Here is a 14,704-nt window from a genome sequence, read left to right as displayed (position 1 = left end):
GACTACCTCTCAGCTGAAGTTTTTTAATGAGACCAGCTGTACCAATTGGTATAACTCACTGTGCAAAGGAAAAGGAAAAAAAAAGTGTCTAGCTGCCAGGCAGGCCTTGCCCCACAAAGAAACACCTCCACTAACGCTGACTGCAGAAAGCAACCTTCCCTTTGAGATGAAGTTGCGGTTCTTAATAACTTTCTGTACACTGAATATATAGGCATCAAACCCACACCTCTGTTCTGCAAGGCAATAACAGTCCCATGGGATTTCAACTGGGATTGCAAACCTAAAGGATGGCCCATGGGATCACTTTCATGGAAATACTTCAGTATTTACTCCTGACAGTGTTTATAAACCCAACTGTACAACATGATGTGTGAAAAGAAGATACGGCATGGCCCATTCTCCAGCAGAGCCCTCAGGAGGAGTGTTACAACAGCAACACATGGCACAAAGAGTGCAAGGCATCCTGAGTCACTCATCAGTTGTGGTCAGATACAAATGTGCAATGGAAGAATATAAGCACATCAAACTAAAATTTTATTTTATTGCTATATGCAGGTGACCATCAAAAAAATTCCAATTACAGCAAGGTTCACGAAGAAGCAAAGACAGCTAGACCTGCCACTCCTGGTGCTTTTAATCCCAGCAAAGACATTTCACTGAGATATTGCCATGTGCATCTTCATCCTAAATGTCCTTGAGGTTGGAAAGTTTCTCATGCCACCATAGTTCCTACTGGAAGACTGAGCCAGAATTGGGCTCCTCTGACAGCATAAAGCTCCTACTCTCCAACCTACATTTATTCATGATCAATTAACTCATTTGTTCTTGTGCCAAATGTCTCCTGTACCTTAAACAGATCTCACCCTCCCTGGCAGCTACTACCCAGGTCCCCTAAATAATAGACAACATTTTTCCTGAGCCTCACAGCTTGGTTTCCAAAACTATGGAGTAACCCACCTTTCAGCCACTGAAGCACCCAAAATGGCTGAAAACCTCATGCTCTAGTGCTACTATAAAAATCATTTTGCTGTCAAGCCTTTACAATCCAGGACTGGAATCCCCTTCTTATTTGCTGTTAAGTGGAACTTATTAACCATAAATCAATTTCTTAAACTGATTATTAAACTGATTTTCCTAAATAGTCTAAAAATCATCTTAACACATTTAATATGTGCACACAAAAAGCTGGTTGACTTTAATAGTCAAAAAGAAATACTAAAAATCCATAGCATTTAAGTGTGGGTGTTTTCGGTGTTTTAAAATCTGGAAGCCCTATCTCTGTAGCTCTTAATAAAATTCTGTAGTTTACTTTGGCAGCTTATCTCTTTACAGGCAAAAAGGAGGTAATATTCTTTTCCAGTGACCAAAAAGCTGTGCAGGTTCTACACAACATGGTGTTTTCTTGCAAAGATCTTTTATGCATGGAAAACAGACAATGAGGATTATTCTGCCCTTTCAATGTTATCATGCAAACTACAATTTACCTTACTTCTATTTAGCTCAGCTACTAATGGTGTCTTTAAATGTCTGCTAAAACAACATCTTGGATACTTTTATCAATATCTGAATGCTGGAAAGAATCTTTGCAACAGATCCAGCTCCTGGCTCCGGCTAGAAAGGTAATGCCTATTTGTCAAAACATGAAACAGATGCTGAAATATTTGTGTTATGGTGAAACATCTGCTGCAAAGATTTTTCCCCAGAAAAATTAATCTTATGCTTTTTTTTTTTTTTTTTAAATATGTGTGCATGTGTACATGCAAAGCTTGAGAGAACACCAACTAGGTCTAATGTGCTACTTCCTGCACAATGGGTACTCTCCACCCAATGGACACGATGCTGGTGAGCATACATCCTCTTGAAGTGACTAACCTGAAACCAGCCACTTCACATCACTTTGGATCTGGGATCTGACGCAAAAGCTCCAGAAAGGTTTCCAAGGACTTTGGGTCAGGTCCTTAGCATGTATCTGAACAAAGCTGGTAGACTGTCTTCATTGGCATAACATCCGAGATGAATTTAGTCCATAGCTTTTCCCAGAGGGTCACTCCCCTCACCTGTTTCAGTGCATTAATCAAGTGTTCCCTGCATTATATTCCTGAGTGCAGCACTTCATTATGGCTGAGTGCTGCAGGCTGAAGCCAAGGAGATGAGGTGCTAATGAAATGTTTGCATTTTGGACAGGAGCTGAGGTAGGTGTTTAAATGAAACAAAACAGCTGTTAAAGCAACAGTGTCTCTTGAGACAGAGATGCCAACTGGGGAAAGTCAGGCAGGGGAGCAGGAACTGTGGGAAGGCAGGCACATGGGACAAGGATCAGCCTGTGTCTTTGCATTTAAGCTGAACCGTCATGGTTTAGGTGGGTTTCACACCTGCTCCAATGACTTTGTGGTCTAATGAAGCTCCAGCATAGAAGCAGCAGCAGTGCTAAGCTCCCAGGAAAGTCTCTCAGTGACCAGCAGAAGGAGGGTTTGCCCTGACAGAGGACCTTTGAAATGAAGAAGGCGTGAGATAGGTGTGCTTGGGAGCTGATGGTGTGATAGGTTTTACTTAAGGTCCCTGGTGATCCTGATAAAGGTGGGGACTTTCAAAGGGAGCTAGGAAAGACTTAGTTTCATCCCACCTCAATTCAAGAATTTAACATGCAGCCAAGTAGGGAGCCCAAACACTCTCTAGTTTCTCAATCCAATGAAAGTAGAAGGAACTACAGCAAATATTCCCATTTGGGTGCCCAAAGTCACATGAGATTAATCCTATCCCTGAAGAACTGAACAACTATTAAAGGATGTTGCATATCTACCTCGCTGACATGACTGACATTGATGTGTCTTGTTGTGATTTTCTTCTCTTCACCTGCCTGATCCCTCTTCCAAATGCAGCTCAACTGGGTGAACAATTTCCAAAGCACCCTTGTGAACCTCATGCAAAATAAAAATGTGGGGCTTTGAGCCCAAACATACTTCAATATCATGCACAGCATGGCACCAAACCAATCCCATGGTTGCTGGGGCTTAATGAATAGACAGCACAAGCACACATACGCCCAGGGAGCAGGACAAAAGTAAGTCCAATGGCATCAAGGGAAAGCTTTCACGTGGCATAGCTTCCTTGTTTGTAGCCTAAGATCAACTGAGGGAAGAAGGGCGTGGTAGAAGGGAGCCAAGAAGGAAGACTTTTCATCTCCCTTTCTATCCCAAGATATGTAGGTGTAGCTGTATGCTGCCTGTGATGTTAAGGTACCTATACGTGCAAAGCCAAATCCCCTAAATACAAGTCTGTAAAGAGCAACCATCCTGGTTCAGAGAGTATTTAGACTCAGAGAGTATTAGACTCAGTGGACCATTTTGTGTCTCCAGCAGTGGCTACAGATGGACATTGAGAGAAGAGCAAGAACATGCCAAGCACTGAAGACAAATCCCATGACGGTGATCGCTTTCATTATGTGGTTATATAGCACCACAGAGTGTACATTCAATGTAAATAAATGTTAAATTTATAAATTGCAGAGGAAGATCTTTTTCCCAAATAAGGGCACATGCTCATGATTTCGTGATTTTGTCCTGAGGTTACAAAACAGAAACAAAATGTAAACCTTCCTTCTCAGACACTTACGAATTGGTATTAAAAGATGTATTGGCAAACAGCAACTAATTAGGAGTCTTACAGTAATTATACATTACTAAAAGGCCAATTGTACAAATCCCATTGATTTCCTGTGTGACAACTGCTTCATTCCATAAAACTGAATTTTGCTTGTTCATTTACTTTTATCTTCTCCCCTTCTAGAAATGTCTGGTGAGAATACCTGGCTATGTGACACACAGTTTAAACCTAGGAGGGCAGTATATATCCAGTGATACCACATTCACTTATTTATCTCTGACTGTACCACCATCCAAGGCACTGCTCTTTGACAAAAACAGATTCTGTAATGTAAAATCTGTCTTTAACTGGGAGTCAACACTGGAAATCACTAACAGATGTTAGATGTACTCATCTCATTGCCAAATTTGGGACCAGACTGCTATTGGGGACCATTGTGCTATGGTGCTTAAGCACAGCAACCCTAACTTTAGAAAACTAGCAACTCTCCTAGAGTTAGGACCTGTCTAAACCTTTATTGTTCATTTTGGCCTCTTGCTGAGCAGCTGATGGAAGAACAGAAACCCCAACAAACTTGCGACTGCAGAAAATACTGCTTCATGGCAAGTGAATGCCAGCAGGCTCTACAGGGAAGATTAGTTGAGTTGAAATTAGTAATTTTCAAATATGCAGTTTATCCTTCCTGATGAAGGAGCACCTCCTTAAGAGGAGACTGAACACACTGGATGATACATTATTTTGCATAGAACCTACATCAAGGCCTTACCTCCTATAACAACTTTGGGAGAATGAGGACAGTGGCATGGAGCATTAAAGCACCACTTTTGCAATGACATCTCTAAAATATCTGCATTTTATAACTTTTAAAGCCCTGTCTCATGCTGCTAACACTTGTGTTCCTTGATCTCACAGGAGTATTTCATGCAACACACTTTCAAAAATTAGGATAGAAGGAGCTACAGCAACAAGGCTAAAATCATGGTTGGTGCATGAAACAAGCAGTGCTTGTACAGCTACCCCTATTCCAAAGATGTTTGCTGGCACAGCTTCATCAAAAAAGGTTTGCTCACCCTTTCTGAGAACAGCAGGGTTGACTGTAGAGTGCAATCACACAGACACAGCCTCAGGCTGTGCTTACGGTTTGAGTTCTGGTCCTGCCTGAGGTCTCCAGGTACTGCTCCAAAACAAGTGCATCATCATCTTTTATGCAAAAACATTACTAACCCACTTTTTAATAGCAGCTTGAGGTTTAACAGCAAATCAGTGGAGAGAAAAAAAGCACAAAACCCCTTTCAGGTCCACAGTGAACAGTGAAAATGAAAAACCCGTCAGAGAGCAGACACACTGAAATGTAGATATGGTTCAAGGATCACAATGTTATGCTCTTTTTTCCTTTTTCCTACTGGAAAGCGGTGGTACTCTAAAAAACATTACCTGCTTCCTTGCTCAAGAACAGCTGGTTTTGCTCTGTATTCATATGAAACCACCAGTGCTAAAACAAAACCTTTTCTTAAGCTATCAATATTTGCAAGCCTCCAAACTAATTGAGTTAAAGGCACAATCAATGCCATTGATGACAAGTTCTGCTGGCAGTTGTGCGATTCTTGCCCTTGGCCAGAAAAAGCACCAGTACAAGAGAAACTCCCATTAACTCTGAATGTACCTGATGCAGCCAGAATGGGCCCTTTGGAGAAGAGGACTAGCATGAAAGCATGGATCTGGGCATGCAAGGAGTCACTTCTGGTAAGGTTATTGCATCGAAAGGGACCAGCTCAGGAAATGACGTGTCTTTTTAGAGTGGCAAATAAACAGCACCTCAATCCCGCTACAAGGGGTCACCAATCAAACTGGAACAGTCATCTGCTCTGTGGGACTTCAGGTCAAAAATAGATGCAGATGTCATTTCTTCAGTTTACTAAGCAAGGAAAATGTCATTTTGGCTAAATGATGGCATTAAATCCTACTTCTTAGCTGAGAATTGCCTTCAAATCTGTCTGACAAGGCTCTTCACCCTCAGATGGCTTTTTGCCTTGTCATTCATTCTTTTAATTCCAAATTAGAATTTGTCTCGGGTCAAAGCATAAGAACACTGGAGACAATTTCTTACAGGGAAGCCCAGCTGCTGTCTAAGGCTTTTTACAAAGCAATAAAGTCATCACAAAACAATTATCATATTCAATAAAATGGACAAACATATTTAAACTAGCTGAACTGCAATGAGTGCTTAAAAAATATTAAATCATTAGAATATCTACTGCTAATCTCTGCTTCTGCCTTCAAAACTAAGCCAGAAGCACTAGGCTACATCTAGTACCAGAGTGGTGACTGGCAATTCATGGTGTCAGTTTCGTTGAACTGAGCCAAAACCTACTATTCATGGCAAAAGCAAGAAGAGATCTTCCCCCAACCTTGCAGAGAAATTTCTAAAATTGCTCCATAGACTGAGAGCAAAGGTTCTCAAGAAAGAGTATGCAACCTTCCCTCTTCAATTCTACAGCAAATGTTTATGCTGTGGCTACAGGAACTGTACTGACTCAGAAATGGCCTGAATTCCTGAATTTCAGCGGCGCTGAGAACTCATTGCAGTGAGAAGAAAGGCACTGACCTTTATTAAAATTAGGCCACTTACTTACAAAATTACTAACTATGGAATTAATGGTCTTGCACTAGGCATGCAAGGTGTGCAATCTTGGCCTTGAACTACCAATAATCTCCTAATGGGAGCACACAAAAAAATAGGAGATCTGAGGAACAGAAGAAGGTTACAAATTACAGGTTATGGTTTTGCTTTGCTTAGTATACGACTAAGAATATTTTAAGGTCAGAAGGCATCTGTAAGACTGAAATAAAAGGAAGTGATTGGGAAGAAGGAAATAACACACGATCTATTTCATCTAATGAGATCTTCCCCGCAGAATAAGCTGAGAACTGCATTTATGAATCATCTGTATTTGCTGCCCTACTGTTTGGGATTTGAGACTATACAAGCAACCGCTAGCATAATTACACTGGGGAAGTGAGCAAAGCTGTAGCAAGAAAGGAAAATGGCTTGCAAACAAGAAATGCTTGTTTGACAGAATACCCATAGCCTTCAAGGGAAGTCCTAGGGTATTCGTGAGACTCATCCTCTCCTCCAACGGTCCAAATCAAAGGGACATCTCCCACCAACCTCTACAGCAATTTATATACTCAGACTTTTTACCAGTGCCACCAGATTCCAGGACTGACTGAGCCTAAAGCAGAGAGTCAGCACATAGCAACACAGAAAATGCAAGATTTTTTTCTCAGGTTTCCTATGTTACACGTGGGCACATAACCATAGGTGTAGCTCCATTGTAAGTAGAGGAATATGTGGTCACCTTCCCTTTTAATATTTATGTGAAGAATTTCAGAGTCCAGTGATAAACCCAAGGCTGCTGCTTTGATCCTCCTCTCCCCTAACAACGGGCTCACCGCGGCAGAAACACGCAGGGTGGGGATTTCTAGTTTCGCTCGTGCTGACACAAATCAAGTGCAGGTTTCTCAAGCTGTGAAGTATATTAAGTTCACAGAGTTTTAACAAAGGGCTACCAAACCGCAGAACCCCACTGCGAGTCACACTTCTTTCAGATGTCCTTTTAATTATATTAAATGAAAGTTTGGGGCACTTTGATGCTGATGGGCAAACATCTAGATCTCTTGAAAAAGCTACTAAAAGTACTCCCTGTAGCTATAGTTAATATACGACATTGTATGCACACTGCTAGCCAATTTATTCCAGCCACTTTAACAACGATACCTCGCCTGACAGGCCATGCGGAATAGCATCAGGAGTCGAGCAATGCGCAAATCATTATAGGACTCTGAAAGTTGTTTGACACGCGCTGCAGAGCTCTTTGTCATACAGCCAATTAAGTGACCAAACAAGGAACTCGAAAATCCTCATTAATTTGCCCCTTTCTATATAAATGGAGGTTAGAGTCTTGTCACAGGCACAACAAGAACACAAGTAAATGCAGTATAATTCAATTTACGCTCCCTCTCAGAGCTACAAGTTTCTTTCATTTAGTCTTCACGGAAGTTGGGAATGGCCATGCAAGCAAGAGAGAAGTGGGACAAACAGAATTAATCCACTTTAAATAGTACTGGCTAAGTCCCAGACGCACCTTTTATCTGCTGAGAGCTACTAGGTTAGCAAAGAAAAAAAAAGTCTCTTCTTCTCAGCTCTAAACTTAATGCCTTGAATCCTCTGAGGAAAGCCTTTCACTTTGCGCTTAGTACAGCAATTCACACAGCCCACATTACAAGTGTGAAGCGTTCAGAAAACTTCCAGGAGAACCAGAAGGACAACTCTGCAACCACTTGCCACTGTCTGCTACCTTGAACCTGCCAACAACTCAGCACTGGCTTCACTGGTGTCTCCGATGACACCTGCACCCAGAAGCTCTTGTGATCTTCAGGGAGCAGGTGGCACCTCCACAGTCTTCACCATTTGCTGCATAGACAAGCCCAGAATTACAAAGCAGAGCACGCTGATTTACAGAACAGCCCGGAGGATGGCAGGAACCAGAGAAGCAACCACCATGAGACCAGAAAAATGCTGCAAAAGCAACGCTCTGCTTCCTCCTTCCATCCTTCCCACAAAGCTGCCAGTCAGGCTATCTATTGTATTCACCAGCCTCCAGCTTTGAAGCCACAAGACTGGCTTTAGAAAATAAAAACCAAAAAGAATGGGAACCCTGTGAAGTTTTTGTCTTCCGAGATCTGCATCCCAAACACAGCATGCAGTTTCACATGGGAAGAGGCTGCTGGCTGGCATCGCAGGGAAATTCATTGGCCTCACGATGCTCCAGAGCTCCAGCCCACAAATCTGAGCAAAGCAAGGAGGCAAGCTCAGATTTTGCAATCAGATGTACATATGTGATTAAAAGACTCCATGCACACACGGACGTGGTATGAACCTTTATTAAAGGCTGGGTTTCCAGCTAATAAATCTTATAGCAAAATTCTTTAATTTTTTCCCCCATGTTTAAACTTTCCATGTTAATATGGCCTAACTTATTGCAATATTTGAGTACTCAGCCTTCTTTTTTTTCTTTACTACCCCACCTCCATTCCCAGAGGCCAGGGGAATTGTACCACCGCACTTTAAGTTGGGGAGCTGAGAAATAGTGATCACATGCCACTTGCTGAAGGGCATGGAAGAAATCTGTGACACCAAACCCAGTTTCACAGCCCCTAAAGATTTCATGTTTTCTACAACTCCAGTGCTTCGGTTTAAGGAGAAATGCCTTTGAAAATGAACAAACATAAATTCTGAAAAAAATACAGAAAAATCATACCGGCTTACGTCACACACCAGTCACCAAACGAAGCTACGAAGCTATGCTAATCAAATGCGTCACCCATTGTGACTCACGCTCCCACACGATGACTTTTCCATCCCTTTCCCAAAATAGTGCTAGAACAGTGCACTGCAGACAGGTGAGCATGAGAGATAGAGATCTCTGCTCTCAAAAAAGCCACACGTTGTGTCCAAGCTCTCCTTAGCCAATGGAGCACCCTTCTGAGGCCACTCACTCTGTTCATCTTGGATACCCACTCTGGTCATCTCAGCCTAAGTTAATTCTTAGTGTCATGAATTAAAGCCCATGTGGCCATTTCTGAAATATCACCATGACTGAAAAATCTCCCAGCAATTGTCTGGTCATTATATTAATATGTGTTTATCACGTCAAATATCAGGTCGGTTGTTGAATTTTTGAGACATAAAACATCATTTACCACAACTAAAGGAGCAGCATTTGTAACCTCTATCTCCAGAAATAAAATCCCTGAGCTTTTAACTCAACAAATACTGTGATACTGCACAAATTAAATCAATATTTGTTTTAATTATAAAATTACCCAGAGAGATGAGATGAGAATCTGATACAGCATTCCCAGTCTCATATTCGAATAACTCACAAATTTTCCAGATATACATTTTGCATATTTATTTATATTCATTTATTTTGGTCTCAAGAAGACTTTACACCCCAAATGCTACAGGGGTTCTATCATGACTACTTGAATTTGTCAGCTCAGAGAAAACAGCAGGACTGATTTTAGCATTATTATCTTCTCAAGTCACCCTCCTCCTCTCCAAAATTCACTTGTTCTCAATTGCACTTTTGATAAATTGCTGGACATCTCTCACATAAACTTTGTACCACACTTTCCTTTGTCCAGGGAGCACAGGACTGAAGGTACACTGCCAGCCCTGTATGCCGAATTCAGCCGTGGATGCTCTTCACAATAATGAGATCAGCACAAGGAGATCATGTCAGCAAGGTTGAAACTCTATTTCTCTGCTATCAGTGGCATATTTCCCAGTGACTTCCTATCTCCCATTGACTTCACAAAATCCAGGATTTCACCATTTAAGATTTGTTGAAAAATCTATCCTAAATTGCCTTAGCCAGCCCAGACATTTCACTGCCTGCTAACGGATAAGTGCCCTGTAACAAGAATATCTGCAATCACATTTAATTGCTATTACAGACAAACTCTCCCTCACAAGATTTTTTAATGACTTTCACTACAAGATTTTCCAAATGGAAACATACTGTATGAAAATATGTCCAGATACATTACTTTACCTCCATATAATACAAAGCAGAGCTGGAAATGTTCAATTAGGACATCTAATTCATTCTTCAAGCCCTCCATTACAGGACTGTCCCCTTCAATATATTTACCAGTTTTGTCCATATTTATACTAAACAGCTCAGGCAATGAACTTTCATGAGTTTTCATCTAATAAAGAGGTAGGTGCATGACTAATGTTTAAACATACAAGTAGTCTTTCCAAGTGAAAGGAAAGAAGTCCTTGAAATTAAGGGTAAAAGATGAAGTTTGTGCAGAATATTCAGGCTTTATTCTATCAATGCCAAGCTTTCTGTAGAGTATATTAAACTCACTATTCACTGCTGTTTGAAAGAAGACAAAAAGACCAGGAACATGCATCAACGCTGTAGAGTACGCCTGTGCAGCTAGTGGAAAGGACAACTATGGGTCAAGTATCACCCAAGGTCCCCAACAGGATTGTGTGGTCCATGGTCAAACCAGCCTCATCACGTTTCCAGTGGTACCAGTAGATAAGATAGCTAGGTTGGGGGTGAGCGTTGCACTGTAAACTTTCCTAAATTCCTTCAAATGCTAGTTACTTTCTCTGGGATCTTACGAGAAGTCACTCCAGACAAGGTATGTATAACTCCTTAACTCATCTTTATCTGTTAACATGGGAAGGCATAAGGTGACTTTCTCTCATGACCATATCCAAAGGGAAGACAGACAGTCTACCAGCACAGAGGGGTACTTTTTTTGTTTTAAATATCCTAGAAATCTAAACCATCTAATCCCATACACTAAATGAAATACATGCTCACAAAATAAAGTCAATACTAACTGTAGGAAGTTGAATTTTGCAGGAAAATTCAGGTATAGATAGCCCCCTTCAGAAGCATAGGGTTCATTTTTACACCTCTGCATGTTATACATACACATATAAATAATGACCAACCGCCCATAAGTACATCATCAATGTTCATAAGCACAAGACAGAAATTAGAAGGTAAATGTTCACACTTCTTAAAGTAGCATTAACTCACCCATAGTATACAAACAAGTCTATATAAAAGTCACTGGAGCAAATACTATAAGGCAAGGTGACAGGATAAATAACAAAACTTGAGGCCCCACTCTTGAAAAGCCTACAAGCAGGTCTTTCCAAAACACTGGGGCTTGACTTCGTTCATGTAAAACACAATGTAAGCCTACAAAAGTTGAGCCACAGCTGGGTGAACTTTACAGGATGTTATGTTCCTAATGCTATATTTAGTTTGCAGCATTCTCCTCCTTCCTAGATCCCTCTGCGAGGACACTGCATTTCATTATGATCCTACCTCCTCCCTCATGCCGACTGTGCCATTTCAAATTGTTTCTAATTTTGCAAGTGTAAGAGGGGAAGAAAAAAAACTAAGGAAATGCAGGCGGCAATTATGTGAGTTACATGCCGTAAGTGAAACCCAGCTGGTCTGGAGACACCTCCATGAGCAGGAGTTTTGCATTCTTTACTTGCACGCATCCACGCTGTCCTGCTTATTCTGATGGCTGGATAAGTCTTGTCAGATCTCTCCTATGTTTTTTTCCCACTTTCTGGTTCAGAGATTTTGTCCCAAAGTTTTGTCAAGTCTGAGAGCAACTGGGCAGATGGGGGGAGATGAAGAATGAAATTATTATCCTGTAACCTTAACCTTAGAACTTGCTGCCACAAAGATGATAATAATCAGATTATTGACAGAGACAAGACCCACTTCACAGTCATTCAGTCAAACAACTGGACACGTGTATTAAAAACACAAGAAATACCTGGACATAGGCCCTGCAAGAGCGCTCCCTTTTCTGAAGCTGAGTCCATAAAGACAGCAGATTAAAGACAGAATAGAAAAAACAAGTTAGTGACAGAACAAGGGAACAAAATTGAAGAAAATGCCTGTGAAAAAAACCTCATTTCTCTCAAACAGCTCCTGAAAACCAACTAAACCAAAGGAAGCATGCGAGTTAGGCAGCAGCAGAAGGCTGGAAGGACTGGCTCCAGAAATATGGGTTAGTCCTGTTTCAGTGAAGCAAAGCACAGACTGGCAACTTTGCAAGAGCAGCTGTTAGATGGTAGCAGACACTGAAGTCAAGAAGAGATGCTGAAGAGACGATGTTTTCCTTACAGCTTGGAGATCACATGTGATACTTCCATGTCAAACAAGGCTGGAAAGGATGGGGCTGATGGTTATTTACGTAAGAGGAGTGTGGGCTTTGCAGTCAGACAGCGCTAATGGCACACTGAAGTATCACCAAGCTTTGGATGAGCAGGACCAATTCCTGGGAGCAAGATGGATGCAGGACTGCATCTTGATACAGGATGGACCTGTACAGACCCATCCTGATACACGTGCTCAGGTCTCTGGCTAAAGGCAAAACCTATAGCGCCCCAGCTTCACTGTTGTGAGCTTGCTTAAAGCCTGCTCAGGCACATGTTGACTGTGCTAACACTTTGCACTGAAGGAGAGAGCATTGCCCAGGGCTCCTGATAGCGTAAAGGGCCACAATGAAATGGGAATCTGATGTAATATTTCCAGTTAAGGCCATTCTTTCCACTTGGGATTAAACTGCTTCTCCAGGAATGCATTTTCCAGTCCTCTCATACCAGTTGTGCTTTCCTTTGTAATTCCTGGGCCTAAATGTTTTATATGCTGAATAGCCTTTCCACAAAGAATCCCACCTTTTCCATAGAAGCTGTGTTTAGGACGGTACTTTGATATGCACTTGTATGTCTGCCGCCTGATAACTGCACTTCAGCGTGTCACGAAATTGAAACAGGCACTTATTTACCTCCCTGGGACTTTGGAGGCAGTCTGCAGCAGTGAGCTAGAACTGGTGAGCTCTGCATTGGTGCAACTAAACCTCACAAAATCAGGCTGCTCAGAGCACTGGCTTGGCTGGGTTTGTTTTTGCTGATGTGCCTGGGTTGGAAATAGCACATCAATAGAGATCCGGGGTAACTTGTGCTCTCAACTCACAGCAGTGCAATCCCATTAGTACAGCTGAGAGCCAAATTTGTCCCCGAGAGTTTTGAGGCTCTGAAATAAACAAAATACACCCAGGTATCACGCAATGCCTAATTTCAATTTCTAATTCATCAATTTGTAACAGTAGAAATCTTCCTCTGGGTAAACTTGGCCAGTACGAAGACTTTACAGAAACAAATGGAGATCAAAGAAAGCCTTGCTGAAAATTACAGAGCTATCCACTCAGGGGTCTTGCCAGTCTGCAATAGAACAATTATTACCTTAATTAAGCCTGATCCAGTGGAAAGCATAAAGCTTTTAGCGACAGAAAAGTGGGTCCTGAAAGATGACAGCTTTTAAAAATTCTGATTATGTCAGTTTATTTCAATTCATTGTACATCAGCTTGTAAAAAAAATACAAACCAGTACAAAACAGCACAGGTGATTTACTTTCAGATCCCAGCACACTTCCTTTAATGATTAAAAGAATATTTAATGGCTAGTGCTTACTTTATTTCTTCCTTCTGACTAAACAGCACTAAACAAAACTCTTTCCAAATGACTTTTTTCCTTTTTTTCTGGAAATACTCTTGATCAGTGAAGGGGAAAATGGAGCAGTAACTCTGCTGCCTTTTGTTTGCCCAATACTACTTCCAAGTTGAATTCATGCATTCTTAAATGAACACAGAGCAGTTGCTCTTCTAAAGAATTAAGTGGGGAATGAGAGCAAGTAAATTACCGAGCCTGTCATTTGGATCACTGACTCGCATCACTGTTTTGCAGGACTCCACGTGGTCCAGAATTTTAATGCGGAGTGCAATTGATTTGTATGAGCTGCTTGTGCAAAGCTGATGGCGGAGGGCAAAACCTGCACGGCAGACCCCAGGAGTGACAGCTGAGCTGAGGACCCCTGCCTTGCCCAATCTTCCCCTCCCCTCAGTAACTCGTACCTGCCCCTGTGGTACAACCCCATTTCATGTCATCGAAACAAGTATTGGAAGGCAGGATATAAGAAGATGAAAAATATGTGCTTGCAAAGCTGAAGTGACAAAATGTTGGGTGTGGCTAAGGCATATTCAGAAGAGCAAGCAAACTACAACCATGAAACCCGTTAGTAGGTGACATTAATTGCTGGTTTTACCTGATATTGTCAGACATCATCATCATTTCAAACAAAGAACCATGGTATGATTATAACAAATAATGTTATGCTGATGTAACAGTTAATACAATTATTACCTACACTGTTATAAAATAGCTGGAAGCAGCACTAATTAAAAGCATCAGGATAACCCAATTCACAGCACATGCAAAGCACATGAGATGCAGGACTTCAATTCCCATGCGGCTGTAATCTTAAACAATCCAGAAACCCTTTGCATTTAAAACAGCGTAAGTCTACAATAATAACTTACAAGAAAAAAGACAACGTTACTTCTCTGAAAAATACTTCTCTTCAGAAGACACGCAAAAAATTTCAGGCTTAGCTGGGATCATTTATTCCCCATATAACCTTG

At 41.4% G+C, this 14,704-nt stretch overlaps 1 protein-coding gene across 7 annotated transcripts in view; it reads right to left on the bottom strand.

Annotated features, from left to right (window-relative positions):
* The window catches only part of ADGRL3 (adhesion G protein-coupled receptor L3), a 524,509-nt gene that overhangs the window by 81,310 nt on the left and 428,495 nt on the right, over nt 1–14,704 (bottom strand). For 5 of the 7 annotated variants that reach the window (XM_075751372.1, XM_075751366.1, XM_075751369.1 and 2 more), the window contains one exon: nt 11,995–12,033. The exons of the other annotated variants lie outside the window; for them this stretch is intronic. In XM_075751372.1, coding sequence (XP_075607487.1) covers nt 11,995–12,033 — 39 coding nt within the window. The remainder of the gene's footprint in view (nt 1–11,994; nt 12,034–14,704) is intronic. 7 annotated transcript variants of the gene reach the window in all.

Source organism: Balearica regulorum, chromosome 4 (assembly GCF_011004875.1).
Source record: "Balearica regulorum gibbericeps isolate bBalReg1 chromosome 4, bBalReg1.pri, whole genome shotgun sequence".
NCBI classification, from domain to species: domain Eukaryota; kingdom Metazoa; phylum Chordata; class Aves; order Gruiformes; family Gruidae; genus Balearica; species Balearica regulorum.
Note: the sequence above shows the minus strand (reverse complement) of the source record. Positions and strands in the feature narration are given on the sequence as shown.